This window comes from Anguilla anguilla, chromosome 9 (assembly GCF_013347855.1).
Source record: "Anguilla anguilla isolate fAngAng1 chromosome 9, fAngAng1.pri, whole genome shotgun sequence".
Classification (NCBI taxonomy): domain Eukaryota; kingdom Metazoa; phylum Chordata; class Actinopteri; order Anguilliformes; family Anguillidae; genus Anguilla; species Anguilla anguilla.
The window spans coordinates 9,935,434-9,953,626 of NC_049209.1; the positions used below are offsets into that span (position 1 = coordinate 9,935,434).

The following is an 18,193-nucleotide window of genomic DNA, read 5'->3' on the forward strand; positions in this document are numbered from 1 at the left end:
GGGGGCGGGGGCGGGGGCGGGGTCAGTGGTTCCAGCCCATCAGGTGGCTGACCCGGGCCTTTTCGGTCATGCGGCGCACCCGGCCGGAGCGGGACATGCCCAGGTTGAGTGGGTCCTCGCTGGGCGCCAGGCCGTCGTCGTCCGAGTCGTCGTTGTACAGCACGGTGCGCCGGCCCTGGTTGCGCGTGTTCACCCGCGCCGACTTGCGCTGGCTGAGCCGCGCCTTCCTCTGCCTCAGCGCCGCGCCCTGGTCCTCAGCCTCCTCCTCTTCCTCTTCCTCCGCCTCTTCTTCGTTTTCCTCTTCCTCCTCCTCCTCCTCCTCCTCGGGCTCCTCCTCCTCCTCCGGCTCCTCCTCGTCCTCCTCCTCCTCTTCGTCCTCTTCCTCTGCCGCCTCCTGCGGGGGCTCCGGCTCCTCCACCCTGGCTCGCTTGGCTCCGCCCCCGGCGCCCTCGTCCTCTCTCCGCCTCTTCTTCCCGGCGTGGGGCTCCGCCCCCTTGCCGCCGTGGCGGGGGCGAAGGCGCGGGGCCTTGCTGTAGTCGTGATCGCCGCCGTCCACGAACTCGGCCACCTCCGACTCGGAGCTGCTGTCGCTGTCCGACGAGGAGGACGACGAGGACGAGGAGGAGGACGACGAAGAGGAGGACGAGGAGGAGGAGGAGGAGGAGCTGCTGCTGGACCCGCCCGACGGCGCCCCTCCCTCGGCCCGCAGGCCCAGCCGCCGCCGCGTGGCCGCGCTCAGGCCCCGACCCGCGCCGTTGGTCAGGGGACCGTTGCCTAGCAACTCTGCAAAGCAAAGACAAATGAAAACAGGCGTGAGAGCCCCGATACTGTAACTGCACTCACACCCCTGTTTAGTTCTGCAAACACAAATCTTCAGGACGGGTAACAAACTAAAACCCATTTCCACTCAAAAACGTGTCTGGACCCAGTTTGTGTGTCCCAGGCAGACTGGAAATGACAACCAATCAAAGGCATCGACATAACGCCGTATCTGAAAGTCTCATTCTGCTTTAAACAGACTGAAACTGAGACTGATCACAGGAGGGTTTACTGCACACGAGCAGTAGTACCTGAGCTCTTGACGGGCGTGGCTCGGCTTCGCGTCACCCTGTTGGGCCCCTGGCCCCGGCGTCGGGTGGCGGTCCCTGAACTGGACGAGGGCTGGCTGTCCCCGTCGTCCTCCTCGTCCTCCGCCGCCACCGAGCCGCTGGCCTCCGACGCTGCGAGACAGCGATGTCATCGTCACCCCGCGCAACCGGTTTGCAGTTCACTTAACAGGCTCCGCCCTCGGGAGGAAGAGGAGCGGAGACCGATTGGGCGGCTTACCTTGAGATGACCTCCTGGACCTGCTCCTGGCTGCGGAAAGGGAGGATTTGGAGGACGATTTGGAATGAGTCTTCCCTGACTTGTGCTTCCCTTTAGGACTGGAGACAGGACAAAGAGGAAGGTATCAGAAACCTGGTACACACACTGCAGCACGCAGGGTACAAAAGGGTATATGAAGGTCATAAGGAGAGGGACTGCAGGAGAGTGGGCGGGGTATATGAAGGTCATGAGGGAGGGGACTGCATGAGAGTGGGAGGAGACTGCAGAAGACTGGGAGGGGACTGCAGGAGAGTGGGCGGGGCGGGGACTGCAGGTGTGGGCGGGGCGCACCTGGAGGGCCGGCTGGCGGACGGAGAGCTGCTGTTGCTGCGTAGGCGTTTGCGGTAGCTCAGGTGCTGCCGGCTCCGCCTCTGGTTCCGGAGGGCGGACTTGAAGTCCGAGATGATGGGCAGGACCTGCGTCTCGAAGAACGCCGACAGGCTCAGGGTCATGCTGTATATCTGAAAAAGAGAACAAAAAGCCCAGCCTAAACACACCCGCCTGGAAGAACAGAATCGTGCAGTGCGATTCCCTGAGTCACAGTCCCGAGTCTAAGTTGGAGTATATTTCTGGCTGCTGAGGGGCTTTTAAAAACACAGACAAGACCGGTTTGTATTGGAAAACCAAATACCGGTATACGTCCAATAAGATTACAAACATCATAGGATGTGATATTTTTGTCCATGTGGCCCAGCCCAGCCCTGGCCTGCCAAACATCCGCACCGAAGCTCTGCCCGGGTGGCCTCTGCCATTCACCGGAGAGAGCCGGCGGCGGCTGACTCACACGCCGATGAGTGTGTGGGCTCTCCAAACAAAGCAAACAACCCCCACCCTCCATTTCAGGGCTTTGATCTGCGCACCGACTCACTCCAGAATCGGGGGGGGGGGGCCACAGGGTCCGTCCAAATGAACGCCGGGGGTCGGCCCACGATCGATCCCCCTCTCGAGAACAGGCTGAGAGGCCCAACGATACGTGACCAGGTGTGGGTATCGCTCTAAACCAGCGGTGTCTGATCTAATCTGGAAATGTCCGGCGTGGGTGCAGGTTTTTGTTCAAGCCCAGCACCAGGACGCCCACACCGGCCCTTTCTCAGGATAAGACTGATAAGGCTAACCAGTCTTTTCGGATAAGACACCCCTGCTCCAAATTTTAAATGCAGAACAATACAGTGTTGAAACTAGTCTGTGCGTCCATCTGTCTGCACGCCCAACTGCCTGCCAGCCTGCCTGTCTATTTGTCGGTCAGTCAGTTTGTCAGCCAGTCAGTCAGTCAGTCAGTCATTGTGCTTGTCGGTCTGTCTTTCTGCTTGTCGGCCTGTCTTTCTGCTTGTCTGTCTGTCTGTCTGTCTGAGGGGCGGTCCCCCCAGGGCTCACCCGAGACTTCTTGTTGGGGGTGTAGGCCTTGGAGTTGCTGAAGATGAGCCGGACGTCTTTGGCGAACTCCACAGGATTCTCGTAATTCCCGACGGCCAGCGTCTCCGACACGGTGCCCAAGTCCATGGGCGTGTCGATGATGTCCCTGTAGTCCTGAGAGGGGAGAGAGGGGGCGGAGGCTCAGCGTCAATCACAGCAACGTCTGCACAATGAACGTCAACGGTCGGAATTTCGCCGACGTTAGCATTAGGCTAACATTTTACCGTAACGCAGCCGGAACGCTGACAACATGCTATGTTACAGTAAAATAGCTGTACAAGAGAGAACGTTCATACGAAGGCGTCCGCGGCGGGCGCGGCGAGGTTACCGGATAGGCGAAGAGGTCGACGGGCTGGCGGAAGGGCTCCGAGTCGGCGCTCTCCAGCATGCGGCGGAGCAGCTCGCGGCACTGCCCGCGCCACGCGTTGACGTCCAGCGCCACCCCGCGCTTCTTCGAGGACGACTGAGCCCGCTGCTGCGAGGAGAGAGAGAGAGAGGGAGAGAGACGAACGCGACGGCGTAAGAAAAGATTCAGCCAGTACCCCCCCTCCCCCGACCGAGTACAGCAAAGAGAGTACAGTACGCTGCTCTTACAACTCAGGAACTCTGTGCACACAGAACTACAACTCCCAGCGCTGTGTGTGTCAGCGTGGGCAACGGCCAGTCAGTTTCATCCATTCAGTTCCCTCAGGGGATTCTCAATATGCAGCAGCGCACACACACACACGCACACGCACGCACACACACACACACTTTCACACTCTAGATAAAAGCCACAGTAAGGAAGGATAAATCCACTGCTGTGCTTGGGTCCTGGGGGGCAAGAGATGGATTTCCTCGGTGAATTCGGGTCCTGTAAGAGGGCCTTTCCTAAGCCTGTTGAGAGAGCCGCTGGATTGGCCCACGCTCTGGTTGTACCCACCCGGTGTCCAGTGGAGGTCCCAGGAGTGTCGGAGTCCACTTCTACGTCTGTTCCCACGTCCTGCAGAACCAGAGGACGTGGGCATTAAGGCTCACAGAAAGGGGACACGGGTACAGAGGGAATTTAACATTCACCTCTCACCAAACTGTCCGCTATTCAGTACGGACGTGGGATGCCCCCAGACACCCGGCAGCACCAATCAGCTGTCTCCACGTAAGCAACCCCGCCCCTTACCTCCGCCTCAGCGTCGCTGCTGACCTCGGTCTTCACCTTGTGGTACAGCTCCAGTATGTCTGTGCAGCTCTGGTCCCTACGAGAGGAAGACACGCACACACACACACACACACACACAGATTATTGAACGCTCAGTTTCCCACCATGACCACACGGACGGGTCGATCTGATTGGTGGAGGCGGCGTCGTACCCGATGAAACGCAGCAGCACGTCCGTCACTATCTTGGCGGAGGCGACGATGGGGCTCTGCGGCTCGTTGAAAGTGCGGGCGTTGTGCTCGATGTAGCGCACCTCCCACATGAGGGCCGAGATCCGCCTGTAGGGGCAGGGAACAGCTGAATATTAACTACTAAAAGCTCCTGGGCGCTAGCTATGCTAGCGTACAAGGCGCAGAGGACTGGGGAAAAGCTGAATATTAACTACTAAAAGCTCCTGGGCGCTAGTTATGCTAGTGCACAAGGCACATGGGACTGGGAACAGCTTTATATTAACTACTAAAAGCTCCTGAAGCTAGCTATGCTAGTGCACAAGGCACATGGGACTGGGAAACAGCTTTATATTAACTACTAAAAGCTCCTGATGCTAGCTATGCTAGCGCACAAGGCACATGGGACTGGGAAACAGCTTTATATTAACTACTAAAAGCTCCTGGCACTAGCTATGCTAGCGCACAATGCACAGAGGACTGGGGAATAGCTGAATATTAACTACTAAAAGCTCCTGATGCTAGCTATGCTAGCGCACAATGCACAGAGGACTGGGAACAGCTGAATATTGACTACTAAAAGCTCCTGATGCTAGCTATGCTAGCACACATGGGACTGGGAGACAGCTTTATATTAACTACTAAAAGCTCCTGGGCGCTAGCTATGCTAGTGCACAAGGCACATGGGACTGGGAAAAGCTTAATATTACCTACTAAAAGCTCCTGATGCTAGCTATGCTAGTGCACAAGGCACATGGGACTGGGAAACAGCTTTATATTAACTACTAAAAGCTCCTGATGCTAGCTATGCTAGCGCACAAGGCACATGGGACTGGTAAACAGCTTTATATTAACTACTAAAAGCTCCAGACGCTAGCTATGCTAGCGCACAAGGCACATGGGACTGGGAAACAGCTTTATATTAACTACTAAAAGCTCCTGATGCTAGCTATGCTAGCGCACATGGGACTGGGAAACAGCTTTATATTAACTACTAAAAGCTCCTGGGTGCTAGCTATGCTAGCCACTCAGTGTAAATAAGCAGAAGAGTGGTTTTGAAAGTGACGGGGGGCACTCGCCTGTAGAAACGGTTCTGCAGCCTCTTGCGGACGGTGCCGAGATCAGTGGGGTAGGCCACCACGGTACAGTACAGGGGATAGTCCTTCAGGTCCACTGGAGACGAGAAGGCTTTGGCCACCTCTGGGAACAAGCAGCAACACAGAGAAAGGTGGTTATGAATGGTCAAGTCTGGCAGAGCTGAGAAACCGATTCTTCTACCACCGCTCCGCTTGCTGATTGAAGCGGAGAGGAGGGGAGGGGCCTACCCAGCATCAGCAGGTCGTCGATGCCCTGGATCACGCGCTCGCAGTCCTCGTCCCGCGTGTGGAGGCCCCACTCGCCCTCCTGCGGCCTGTACAGCAGCGACTTCACCTCCTCCTCCGTCACGGGCACCCCGTCGCCGTCCTCCTCGGGGAACGAAGCTGGAGGGGGGGAGGGAGGGAGGGGGGGAGGGGGGGCGGACAGGCGCGTCAGAGCGAGGGGAGACGCAATCGGCTCGGTGCCGCGGAGGTCGGGGCCGGAGGAAACGGCAGTGGAAAGCACGCTCGTCTGCAGGAAGTAGATTCCCAGAGACAGACGCGCTTGCCTGGGGAGCGTTAACGCACTCAGCTCGTTCAGCAAAACCTCAGCGCTGGGGGGGGATACCAGCAGGGTAATTACAGCAGGCGTCAGCACTACGCGTGACAGAGACAGCAGCAGTTTGTGCTAAATAAAGAACAGGGATGAATGGGGGGGGAAGGTGAGGTGTACTCTCTTACCCTCGTCTGGAATGGGCTCCATATCCCACGGGCTCATCTTCTCCCTCTCGCCGTTGTCCCACCTGTAGGGAGCATCTCATCGTTAGCCTCGGGCCGCCGTCGCCCCCGCCCGCCCGCCCGCCTTTCATCGCCCCGAGCGACGGGCTCTTTTCGCCGCGGCGGTAAAGAGATCCGGTCTGCGTCGGCGGGGGGGAGATAACGAGCTTCGGAGAGCCTTCGTGCGATCGGAGGCGGCGTTCGGCCGGTCCGCCGGCGGGAGCAGATCGGTACCCCTCCCCGCAGCCCCCGCCCCCCCTGTGTAGGCGGGGGCACAGCCGCGGGGGAGCGACAGAGCGCTGACCGTGCTCGTTTGAAATGTCTCTCGAGCGCTTTTTCTCAAGCCGCCTATGAGAGGCACTCTCAGTCGGCTTCTACTGAAGTTAGTTTCATGCCTAAGACCGCACGTAAACTTCAACAAAATCACACGCAGTACCGTTCATAACCTTTCATTTTTCTGCGCGCGCGATTCCTCCTTTCAGAGTTTTTTTTTTTTTTTCTTGTGTGCGATTTTCTCCTCCTCGAGTGTGTGTGTGTGAGACAGAGCATGTGCGCCGCGTATGCTACGTACGCTAGCGACAGACCGCGGCTCACACTCACCGCACGGCGTAGCACTGGAACAGGCTGTCCGGATACTCGGGCTGGAAGGGCTGCTGGCTCTCCACGGAGCCGAACCACCAGGCGTCGTCGATGATGCTGCGGAAACGGACCCCTGCGGGGGGAAAACAGGGCGCACGCGCGCAGTGAGTACACCTGTCTGCCCACACACGCTCTCCTAGGGCAGCTACAAACCGGCGGCAGTAGGGGGCGCTCACCCGGCTGCCAGTTGCGCTCCTTGGCCTCGTTGTAGAACTGCTGAAGCACTAGGAAGTCGATGACGTCGGGCATGTCATGGTACCTGCGAACAGCGAGGGAAATGGCCCACGTTATACTACACCAGTGCAAAAGCTCAGAAACATATACTGCTCCATTTACTACAATGCAAGACAGCTCTACAGTGTGGAGCTGTAGGTATGAGGGTAACAGGGCGGGTGCAGCCGTCCGATTGGTTCTAGCCAGCTTTAACCAGCACAGAAACATTGTCAATGGTTGAGTTGCTGGTACTGCAGCGTCCAATTGGAGGCCTGCTCACAGAGGATCCCGGTTCGTCAAAAGTAACTGGTCACCAGCATGCAAACAGCAACTTCTCACATCAGCGTATTAGCGTAAAGTTATGGGAGTAGCCAACCCACTTTCACCAGCAAGCCCAACCGAAAGGTCAAAGTGCTGCAGAGGTGGCCCAGGCAGGTCTGGGGTGAGGTAGAGGTGGGACTCACTTGAGCGAGAAGGAGTCTCCGGTCATTTTGCCTGAGACTCGGTCCAGGAAGGCCAGCTTGAGACAGCAGAGGGTGGGCGGTCCCACCTCGTACTTAATCCCCACCACCTTCACCGACTCCTGGTCCTGAGGAACAAACACACACACACACACACACACACACACACACACACACACACAGAGTCGGGCTCAGAATGCAAGTTGGGCAAAAGCCTCTGACCGGCAACTCCCTACCTGGAGGCCTGGGGCTGACTGCTGTAGTGGGGCTTTTCAGGACTCACTGATTATAACAGCTGTCTTCCATCAAGTTCGGTCACTGACTAAATAACACCTGTTTTCCATTAAGTAAAGTCACTATCTGACTAAATGACACCACAACCCCCTACTCCTCCCCCAAAACCAACACTGCCTGCGTTTTTAAAGGGAACAACAAACATTTCCTAGGTACCCCTGGGATAGGAAACAGCTCAAGAAGGACAGGCGATCGCTCCATAGCGCTCTCTCTCTCTCACCCTGAGGTCCAGCTTGTTCCACGGCTGTTTCTGCGGGTTGATGCTGTAGGACCGGGCTTTCCGCACCGCCCTGACGTAAGCCTGGTGACCCTGACGGAAGTAGATCAGCTGGGGAGAGAAGAGGAGAGAGAGGGGGATTTGAGACCGACCACTGGACCACTGCCAGCTGTGAGAAAGTTAATGCTGTAAGACAGCTGGAATCTTCTAGACTTCAGTCTTCAGGTCACAGCTGAGTTGTCCTAGTCTGGGCTAGGTCCATGAACACCAGTGATAACACTGTCCTACAATCTTGTGTACAGACACCGTGACTGCTTTCCCTTTCCCTCAGTTCCCCTTAAAACAGCTCTTGGCTTGCATGGAACTCCTACAAGAACACGTCTGGGAATCCAGACAACTGCCCTGCAGTATGAGAGGTTTTTGTGTGTGTGTGTGTGTGAGAGAGAGAACGAAACTGAGAAGCTGCTTAATATTCAACGCAATTAATTAAACATGAGGTAAGCTAATTAAGTGATTCATCTTTAAGGTAAATTGCTCAAATAGCTGACTGGTACAGGGCCTAGGAGAAATTAATTAAACCTCTAATTTATCAGACAACCACAACTGTGTGCGACCTCAGTGTGTCAATATTGATTTTTCTTCTGGATGAAACCTGCACAGCCAGATCCTCTGCAAAAGTAAAGAAGTAAAAAGAGAAGGGCAATGAAAGAGGGAGGGATAATGTCTCTCTCTCCAGGGGGGAGGATCCTGAAGGAGGTCCCAGCTGGACCACTGCTTTCAGAACCGAGGGCCTCCCCTATTGGTTCAGTTCCAGCGTCACTCGCGTCCCTCCGCCTGACGGTGCCACCCATTGGCTAACCCGGCCCTCATCCGACCTGGCTGCGTTGCGTTCGACTTTGCCGCCCTCACCTCATCCCCCATCTGCGGTACGAAGGGCGAGCGGCGCGGGACGGTCTCCATGATCCAGGAGGGGGGCTGCCACTCCTGCGCGTCGCGTCCGCCCAGCGACAGAGAAGAGCCGGGTTTCTGTGTGGGGGGGCAGGGGGGAAGAGCACGGTCAGAACACGGCTGGCGCACGCGTGGGTTTCCGGGGTGGGGTGGGGGGGTGGGGGCAGCGAATGTGAGCGAATGATCACCGCTGAAAGGCGGGGTGATGTCAATCACTGTAGGCCCTGGAAATCCAACACATTCATTGCACCAGCTGAATATGGAGTGAGGCCTTTTAATTTGGCTGCGTACATGCGGGGAGGTTTGAGCTCTTGGTTTACTCGTACTCAGTCAGAAATGGGCGAGAGTCGATGTGTGGGTGTACCGGCCCTTTCTGGTGTGCTCGGTCATGCATGCGATGAGGCACGCCCTAGAATAACCAACCCTCTGTTACTTTCCTTCTGGTGTTTTCTAATAAGAGAACCGTGTTTCCTGTAATACTGTCGCTATTATTTACCATTTATTGTCAGTGCTTCTTGGATTGTATATATCTTTGATTTGCTTTTTATTTAAAAAAATAATGGCATCTTATAGGCCCATGAGGGCAGGGCATTTTTATGATGCATTACATCGAATGAAAAATAAAAATCAATCAATGAATCATTCCCTTTGCCTTTTGACACCCAAGCTTTGCATTTTGTGACAAACGGACACGTACGGCTGCTGTACAGACAGACGGACAGACGCGTTCACCTTCTGCTTGGACTTCTTCCTCTTCTCTGGCTGCTGCCTCCGGGCCTCCTCCCCTGCCCCCGTCCCCTCCCCCTCCTCCTCTGAGCTACTGCTGCCAGGCCGCCGTGTAGGCCTTCTGGTTGGCCGCTTCGGGGGCTGGAGGTTGATCCCCGCGTCCGCCGTCCAATCGGAGTACTCGCTGGACGAGTCGCTGCGAAAGGTGATGAGTAAGGTTATTTGGGGTCGCGTGTGCATTTTTCGGATGGAATGTTCCGGTCTGCTGGACACCATGCTGTGACAGGGCCTGGTCTGTACTGCGCTGGGGGGAGTGAGGATGGGGGTTCAGTGCATTTCCTGAAACTAGCAGCTTTAGGCACAGGCTGTATAGGTAACGGCCGAAAAAGCATTAAAAAAAAAATAAAATACATTTCTAGCCAATTGCCTAGGGTGGCAGCTTAAACCAAAATGGTCTATTGTTATATTAAAAAGCTTACTGTATGAAAAACAAATATCAAATGGCCTGTGTGTGGGGATTTAACATAATATTTTTATTAAAGACTTGAGAGTAGCGAATGTCGCTGATATTTTCCGTTGGGTGACAACAGTTCCCTGTGACGTATTAGGAACATCCCATACAAGGCCAAATGAATGCTGGGTAGGGTAGTGTGGTACACATTACAAAATTTGATCTTAAATTCTCTTGAATCCCTGCAAATTCCAACTTTTGTTCCACCTTTTCAGACTGTTAGTAAATGAAGTTCTCTACTTCAGTGTCACACTTCTAAAACCAACACGATCCGCAATGTCCAATGAAGTTTGTAGAGCCCCAATTGAAAGATTATGTAAACTGAGAGCACTAAAAAAAACAGAACGGCCAAGCAAGTAGACTATCGTGTTTATATTAGCTCAGCATCTGCAATAATTATGGTTATTTCATAAATTGTCCATTTGGTAAAACATTCAATAGAACAAGAAAACTACTCTCTCAGAGTGTAGTAGGCGTAGGCTAGCTACACTGTGTAACACTGGCGTAGGCTAGCCCAGAATATTTCTTCAGAATTCCCAACAATGTCTGTCGCTGCCTTAACAGAGCACACTAAAGATTTCATTTGTGTTGTAAAGCTTGGAGTTGAGAATGCAGCAGCGCAGCTCAAATCGGCCCGTCAATGACATCAACCGCGAGTCAGAATAAAGCGCACTACAGTTTCCTGTGAGGGTCAGGTGGGTATCGAGTAGCGGTGAACGTGTGAAACTCTGAGTCACACACTGACCTGGAGCTGCTGTCGCTCTGCCACTGGTCCTCACCGTCTGACGACCCGTCTGTAACCTCCGCCTGCTCCTCTTCAGCCTGCTTGGAGCACGCACGCGCACACACACACACACACACACACACACACACACACACAGACGCAGGTCAAGGATATGACTCACCAGTCAGTTGAACAGGGTACTAGCGGTGTCAAAATTCTCAAATATCAGAATTTTCACTCTCCTTACTATAGAATACAAATGATCAGTGTCCAGGAGAGGACAGTACATTTCTGGAAACAGGCAGTGCAGCTGTTTAATACATGCAGGTTGGTCGCCCCCTGGTGGAGGACTGCAAACACAACAACAGCTGTCTGGCAGACTGTAGTAACTGACCTGACTGTAACACAGTAACTGACCTGGCTCTAACCCAGCCGTGTAAAAGAAACCTGAGCGTGTGTTGAGGTCACCGAGTGGAGCCTCCGGCCGGCCTGAACACGGCCAAGCCTGAACGCCGTGGCCAAGCCTGAACGCGGCAGAGCCTGAACGCCGTGGCCGAGCCTGAGCACGCACCTCGTCGTCGCTGTCCGTCTCTCCCGCGCTGTGGCCGCTGCCCGCCCGGCGCCCCCTGTCTGGCGGGCGGCGCTCGATGGCCGAGCGGGTGTGGTAGGTGTGGCGCTGCTGCTTGTGCCTCGTCCGCCGGAGGGAGCGCATGGTCGGGGCCTGCTGCTCACTCTGGGGGAGGGGGGAGGGGTGAGGGGGGGAGGAGACACTGTTACTCTGGGAAACGGGGAAAGAGCATCTCTTGCTTCTGATGAGGAGGCTGGGTGGGTGGGCAGATGGGGTATACGGACAACCTCGCTGGGAAGGAAGGGGGAGTCCTGAATCATGTGTGTGTGTGTCTCTGACTGTGTGTGTGTCTCTCACTTTGTCAGTGTTCTCAGACTGTGTCTGTCTGTCTATGGGGCTGGGGGGAGAGTCCAGGCAGAGACATGGGGGGGTGTGGGGGGGCAGCTCACCCTGGGGGTGCTGTGCGCAGGCTTCTTCCTCCTCTCCATGTTGTAGAGCGCACACTCATTCTCTCCCTTCACCAGCCGGCATTCCTCCATCACCCTGAAACACAGGTCAGAACAGCGCTCACTTCACGCTGTGAACGGCACGCGCTAAGCTCAGAGGAAGCTTCGAGACGCCAGACGAACCGCCGCGAGGCGCCGCTTCGTCTGGCCCGGGCGTCTCCCGCGCTCCTGCACCCCCCCCCCCCCAGTCCCCGCCCCCCCCCTCACCTGCTGACGCCGTGCGGCAGCTCGTTGATCACCACCCTCCGGCTCCAGGCCAGCAGGTCGCGCTCGGTGGCCATCTGGCTCCGCGGCGCGTTGAGGTGCATCTGCCGCACGCCCTCCACCTGCCCGCTGCGCCGGAGCCCCACGTTCGGGGGCGAGGCCAGGCCCCCCGGTGACCCGGGCGCTGAGGGACAGAGAGGCGGCGTCACGCACCGCAGAAAACGTTCCCCAAACGTAAAACCTGCTAGCAACCCGAGAAACGCTGTATACCTCAGGAACACGACACACTGGAGGCACTGGCCGGCAACTAAAGAGCTCACTTTCCCCCCATTTCAAATGTAGTGGCGCAAAATGGTTGTGGGGATTTCCTGTGCGTCAACGCACTTCACACACATATTAATGAATAAAACAACGCTATACACAAACGTTTGGAAGGAAGCAGCAACTGTGCATAAATTTCAGGGTAGGAATCACTTATGAGTAAGTTTTCAAATGTATTTAAATTGACAACGTGGTACTAAACCTGAGAAATGATATTTACACTTGGAAACTAGACTGAATGACAAGAGATGTCCATCCGTGTTACTGCGCACTCCATCACCCATAATGCACTGACCTTCAGGCTCCGCCTGCGAGTCCTGGGCCTCGTCCTGCCGGTTCTGCAGCTGTCTAATCAGCCCATCCAGAGGACTCTCCTCTGGCTCCTCCCCCGCTGTCTGCTGGCCAATCACCTGCTCAACCACCTCACCTTCACCTAAGCAATTACAAAGCGGTACTGCTTTTGGCGAATGTTTCGTTGGTTACTTTCATGACGAGTAAATACATTTGGCCGTTACTTAAATGTGAACAAATGGTTATACCAATTTTTAAGTGAACATGACTAAAGTTGTTTTTTCAAATGAACTATTACTACCAAATACTCACTCTCTAATATAGAATTATAGCATTCAAAACATTTTATACAGATTAATCCATTTACCTCATCTGGTAAGAGGCTATTTGTTCAATATCCCAACTTCTACTATTAGTTATGCATTCTAATGCTAATAGTGCTTATAATGTTAACTTATGACTAATAACGCAAGTTATAATGCTTCTTTTGTTTATAATACTAGTATACGACTTAAGATGCTAGAATATTAGCAAAGTGACTCAAAGGCTAGTACAGCGTGCCACTGTACGGAACAGCCTCTGTGGTGACGCTGCTCTCTCGTCGTACCATTGGCCATGTAGCCCAGCTGGGGCACCAGCTGCTCCTCCTTGCAGCTCTCTCTCCCGGGCACCAGGCGCTGATAGTGGGTCGGGTGGGGGTTTCCGTCCACGTCCACCAGGAAGGGCGGGGGCATGAGGTGCGGGGCCTGCTGCGTCTGCTCGTCCAGCACAAAGTTGTTGGAGTCGCGGATGAGCGGCCGGAAGTCCGTGTGGAAGAACATCTGGTCTGGGATCTGGAGAGGGAGGGGGTGAGCCAAATAAATAAACTGACTTGACTTGAAAGGGGGGGTATCAGATTAGCCAATCGGCCGAGGCGCTCTGCGGAGGGAGGCGGAGCAACGGTCGGGTGCCCAGAGAGGCGGGCGAACGGAGTCGCGCTCTCGCGGTGGTTTCAGGGGCGGGGCCTGCGGGGGGAGGCGGGACTCGCCTTCTCGTAGGGCCTGCTGCAGCCGAAGCCGAAGATGAGCAGGTGGCCGTGGGAGTCGGTGCAGGCGAAGTGCTGCCCGTCCGCCGAGAACTTGCAGTCGAAGACGGCCCCATGACCCTGGCCCTCGATCTGGGGAGAGAAAAAAACACAGGAAACGTGGTTAAGGCTGACCTCGCCGTGTCGCCCCGGGCAACCTCGCTGCGGCATCTCCCGGGCAACCTCGCTGCGCGCGGCGCGGCCAAAAGGCCCTGACTGCAGAAGGCCGCTGAGAACTTCAGCTGCTGAGAACTGGCCTCAGCATGATACCGACCGACAGCATGACACTGGATAAGAAGCTAAACACACTGCTAAACACAGGAGAGACTGCGGTCTTCCTCACAGTGTCCGCATGTGGAACTCATTCAGCCAGCAGCACGGGGGGGGGGTCACGGCCTGGATGGGAGGGGGTTGCCAGTTCAAATGCACGGGGGTGGCACCGCTCCACACTCGTTTAACGCTTGGCAAGGCCTTTGCGGACGGAACGCAACGCGGCGAGGCGCATTTCGGCCGGTGGCTGGCAGACAGAGGCCGCCAACCGGGCGGAGGCCCAAACGCACGCCCCCCCCCCCCCCCCGCGGGGTCTTCGGTTTCGGTTCCAGAGCTCTGCTGGCTCGCCGGCCCGCTCACCGGCCCGCTCACCATATTGAAGTAGTTGCGGATCTTGGCTCCCTTGGACAGGTCCCACACGTAGATGTTGCCGTCGTGCCCCGCGGACAGCATGATGCGCGCGTCGAAGGGGTGAGCCTCCAGGACGAACACCTCGTCATCGTGGCCCTGGGGGGGGGGGGGGGGGGAGGGAGGGAGGGAGGGGTGAGGCTCTGGTTTAAATCTGAAGCGACTCCGGTCGGTCGTCCCTACTGGTCTGCACACGCACCACGTGATTCTGATATGATTTATGAACCCGGGCCCTATTTTTGGATGATCTCGGATGATCGCGTGTAGTAGAGACCAAGATTTCGCTAGTCGCTCAAAACTTTATCTTTGTGTTGCATCCTCAGACGCAGCTCCCATAAGAAAACACTGGACTCGCAGACTTCAAAAAACTGAAAGTATTTTTCAAAAACGGGAAGCCCACAGTATATTCATAGCAGTCTGTCAGAAATTCATGAATCGTTTCGAACAGTTTCGCAATGTTTCCCAGCCAGCTGTAAAATCATGTATCGTTTGTGGATGTAGCTGTTTGTGAACACTTTGTCAGCAGAATATGGTAAGACATGTATGAATAAGGTTTTCAAAAGACACGTTTCTCATGGTTTTTGAAGGCTGCAAAGCTGTAAAGTTTTCCCTTTTTTAAAGGTATTCCTAGGGGAGCCATGTCTGAGGATGCAACAAAAAGGAATCAAACTCAATTTAACCGATCAGTGAAATTTTTGGTCTCTACTACACAGGATAAAATCCAGATTATAGGAATATGGGGCGTGGGTTCAAAAATGCTGAACCTATCTTTTAAATACCTTTCTTCTGCCTAAATAAAACTATGAAGATATAAATAAAACCAAATTTGGTTTGACTGCTGTTTAACACTGGTGCTAGGCAGACTCACGTTTGAAGTAACAGGTAGCGGCATGGTAAACTTAGAGCGACACAGGGACAGACTGAGATAGAGCGACACAGGGAGAGAGACTGATATAGAGCGACACAGGGAGACAGACTGAGACAGAGCGGCACAGGGAGAGAGACTGAGACAGAGCGACACAGGGAGAGAGACTGAGACAGAGCAACACAGGGAGAGAGACTGAGACAGAGCGACACAGGGAGAGAGACTGATACAGAGCGGCACAGGGAGAGAGACTGAGTCAGAGCGACACAGGGAGAGAGACTGATATAGAGCGACACAGGGAGAGAGACTGAGACAGAGCGACACAGGGAGGGAGACTGAGACAAAGCGATAGAGAGAGAGAGACTGATATAGAGCGACACGGGGAGAGAGACTGAGACAGAGCGACACAGGGAGAGAGACTGAGACAAAGCAACAGAGAGAGAGAGACTGAGACAGAGCGACACAGGGAGAGAGACTGATACAGAGCGACACAGGGAGGGAGACTGAGACAGAGCGACACAGGGAGAGAGACTGAGACAGGGAGGCACAGGGAGGGAGACTGAGACAAAGCAACAGAGAGAGAGAGAGACTGAGACAGAGGGACATAGGGAAAGAAACAGAGCAACACAGAGAGGGAGACAGAGCGGCACACGGAGAGAGACTGAGACAGAGAGACATAGGGAAAGAAACAGAGGGACACAGGGACGGAGACTGTGATAGTGTGATAGAGTGGCACAGTGAGAGAGACTGAGACAGAGCGACACAGGGAGGGAGACTGTGATAGTGGCACAGCGCTCTTGCTCTGCTCACCGACAGGACGTGCAGCAGCTGGCCTGTTGTGGAGCTCCACACTTTGAGCAGGTAGTTGGACACAGCGGTGATGACCGAGCTGTCCCCACGGTCCCAAGCCACCATGGTCACCACCAGCTTGGTCTTATCGTCCCCAGAGGCAACACCACTCCTGTAACACACACACACACACACACACACACACAGACACAGACACAGACACACACAGCACTGGCATTAAAGCACTTCCGCTATGAGCTGCTGGGGCACATGATCAAGCTGACCCCACCCCCCACCCCCTCCCAGGCTGGGGCCCACTTACCCAGGTAACCTGGTAGCCATGTCCAGGGTGATGGCCTTCCACTCCTGCTGCTGGTACTGCCAGACTCTGGCGGTTCCGTCTCGACTGCCACTCACAAACCGCAGGCTGGGGACCCACACACAGCCCAATCAGTACAGGACACACTCACAAGCTCCACATACAGCCCAATCAGTACAGGACACACTCACAAGCTCTACATGCAGTCCAATCAGTACAGGACAAACAAACTTTGCCCACAGTCCAATGAGGACAACACACATGGACAAACAGCACCAACAAAATCTGCCATTCAGAACTTCAGCTAGTACGTACAAGCTAAATGACGTAAAATGGCACGTTTGTACCAAAAATAAAAATCTACATTGAATTCGACCACCGCAGTGGGCACGTCCCTGTTGGTCAATCAAGCCATGATGGTCGCACATCAACATCAATGAGGAGACTGCCTGCAATTGGTCAAAGAGATCACGGGGCTGGCTGCGTACTCTCGGTCCTGTTACCTCGCCTGAGGCTGCACAGTGTGTAACTGCAGTGGCATTTTTTGGAGCCAACACTCGATTCGATATGGAACGTAGCTGCCCATTTTGCTTCAATAACACGGTCATGTTTTGGAAGAGCAGCCATCTATGAAAGCCTACGCGCCGTTAGAACAAAACATAATGGCACACAACAGCTAAAGTATCATTGTGAAGCTGGTCATGCTGTACAACCTGCTGGAATGCAGTACCAATGGGAGAGACTGCCTTTATCAGCACGTACAAATGGGAGGAGCTACCAGCTGTCCACTGCAATCCCCCAAGGAACCAGCTAAAGCATTTTGCTTATCAGAGGAAAACCCTGTGACTGGTCGGAGCGCACAAGTCACTGATAGCTCCACATATTTTAGGGATGACAACGGCCTCTCTACCATCACACACACATCGCTGGGGGGGCGTCACTAGGGGGGCGTCCGTCCGCAGACAAAAAACCAAGATAGACATTCATTCGCAGAAATGAGTCTCCGCTCACCTGTCACTGTTATTACAGAACTGAACGGCAACCACTTTGTCCTGAAAGAGGAAGAGAAATTACAAGAAGTTACAATGGTGACCGGGATAGAAACACAACGTGCACTGGCAGTTACAGTTACTTTGCAGTGCACTGCAAAGATACTGTAATGTCAGAATGTGTGGTTATGGAAACTGTACGGTAAAATGACAGTAACGTTAGAATGGGCAGTTATGTAATGTCACATTAAAGTTAAAATGTGCAGTTACAGGAAGCTCGCAGTATGTCACAGAATGTAATTTGCAGGTGCAGGGCTGTTGTTCTCTCTCACCACAGATTCTTTAGATTAACAAGATCAAGAACTTCAGTACTTTCTGCTTCCTAACTACAGGAGGTGGCATTCAGCAATGGGAAAGGCCAGGTTACAGTACAATTTTCTAACTTTCTTACAAAGACGTTCCCACGGACAATTACCACAGTATTTCTTTGGCTACTCCCACTCATGCATATTCACAGATACATCAAATTGGAATGTTTTGGCTTTAATGGTGGAGGCAGAACTTCCATGGTTATGGGGACAGAGCTGAATATCTGGTGTGTGTATAGAATCTGTGCTCTTACCGTGTGAGCATCCAGTTCAGACAGCTTCATAGGTGCCTCAGAGCCCAGGTAATAAACCCTGATCACGTGATCAGTGCTCCCAGTGGCCAGGAACATCCCACCTGACAACAGAGCGGGACCAAGGTCAGGAGGTAAGGGGGCTTGTGTATTCATAGAAGTGCATGCATGCAATCAACAGATCAACATACTCCAACTGCATTAGCAGAAATCAGGGCAGAGCTCCTGACTGCTATTCGAACAAACCATAGAGGG

The 18,193-nt window shown here is 54.3% G+C and overlaps 1 protein-coding gene across 4 annotated transcripts in view; it reads right to left on the reverse strand.

Annotated features, from left to right (window-relative positions):
- brwd3 (bromodomain and WD repeat domain containing 3) overlaps positions 1–18,193 on the reverse strand; it is a 26,864-nt gene continuing 8,671 nt past the window's right edge. The window contains exons 11-40 of one of the 4 annotated variants that reach the window (XM_035433871.1): positions 17,942–18,042; positions 17,342–17,382; positions 16,334–16,438; positions 16,033–16,183; positions 14,322–14,456; positions 13,644–13,772; positions 13,224–13,449; positions 12,621–12,758; positions 12,008–12,188; positions 11,744–11,837; positions 11,298–11,459; positions 10,748–10,824; positions 9,498–9,687; positions 8,727–8,843; positions 7,821–7,928; positions 7,310–7,434; positions 6,809–6,891; positions 6,594–6,705; positions 5,958–6,019; positions 5,466–5,621; positions 5,220–5,340; positions 4,126–4,251; positions 3,935–4,010; positions 3,701–3,760; positions 3,107–3,250; positions 2,740–2,892; positions 1,657–1,826; positions 1,327–1,424; positions 1,071–1,220; positions 1–783 (exon numbers count right to left, since the gene is read on the reverse strand). In XM_035433871.1, the coding sequence (XP_035289762.1) occupies positions 23–783; positions 1,071–1,220; positions 1,327–1,424; positions 1,657–1,826; positions 2,740–2,892; positions 3,107–3,250; positions 3,701–3,760; positions 3,935–4,010; positions 4,126–4,251; positions 5,220–5,340; positions 5,466–5,621; positions 5,958–6,019; positions 6,594–6,705; positions 6,809–6,891; positions 7,310–7,434; positions 7,821–7,928; positions 8,727–8,843; positions 9,498–9,687; positions 10,748–10,824; positions 11,298–11,459; positions 11,744–11,837; positions 12,008–12,188; positions 12,621–12,758; positions 13,224–13,449; positions 13,644–13,772; positions 14,322–14,456; positions 16,033–16,183; positions 16,334–16,438; positions 17,342–17,382; positions 17,942–18,042 (4,352 nt within the window). In that variant the 3' untranslated portion in view covers positions 1–22. Of the gene's footprint in view, positions 784–1,070; positions 1,221–1,326; positions 1,425–1,656; positions 1,827–2,739; positions 2,893–3,106; positions 3,254–3,700; positions 3,761–3,934; positions 4,011–4,125; positions 4,252–5,219; positions 5,341–5,465; positions 5,622–5,957; positions 6,020–6,593; positions 6,706–6,808; positions 6,892–7,309; positions 7,435–7,820; positions 7,929–8,726; positions 8,844–9,497; positions 9,688–10,747; positions 10,828–11,297; positions 11,460–11,743; positions 11,838–12,007; positions 12,189–12,620; positions 12,759–13,223; positions 13,450–13,643; positions 13,773–14,321; positions 14,457–16,032; positions 16,184–16,333; positions 16,439–17,341; positions 17,383–17,941; positions 18,043–18,193 lie in introns of all 4 variants that reach the window. The other 3 variants (XM_035433869.1, XM_035433870.1, XM_035433868.1) reach the window with 3 other exon arrangements.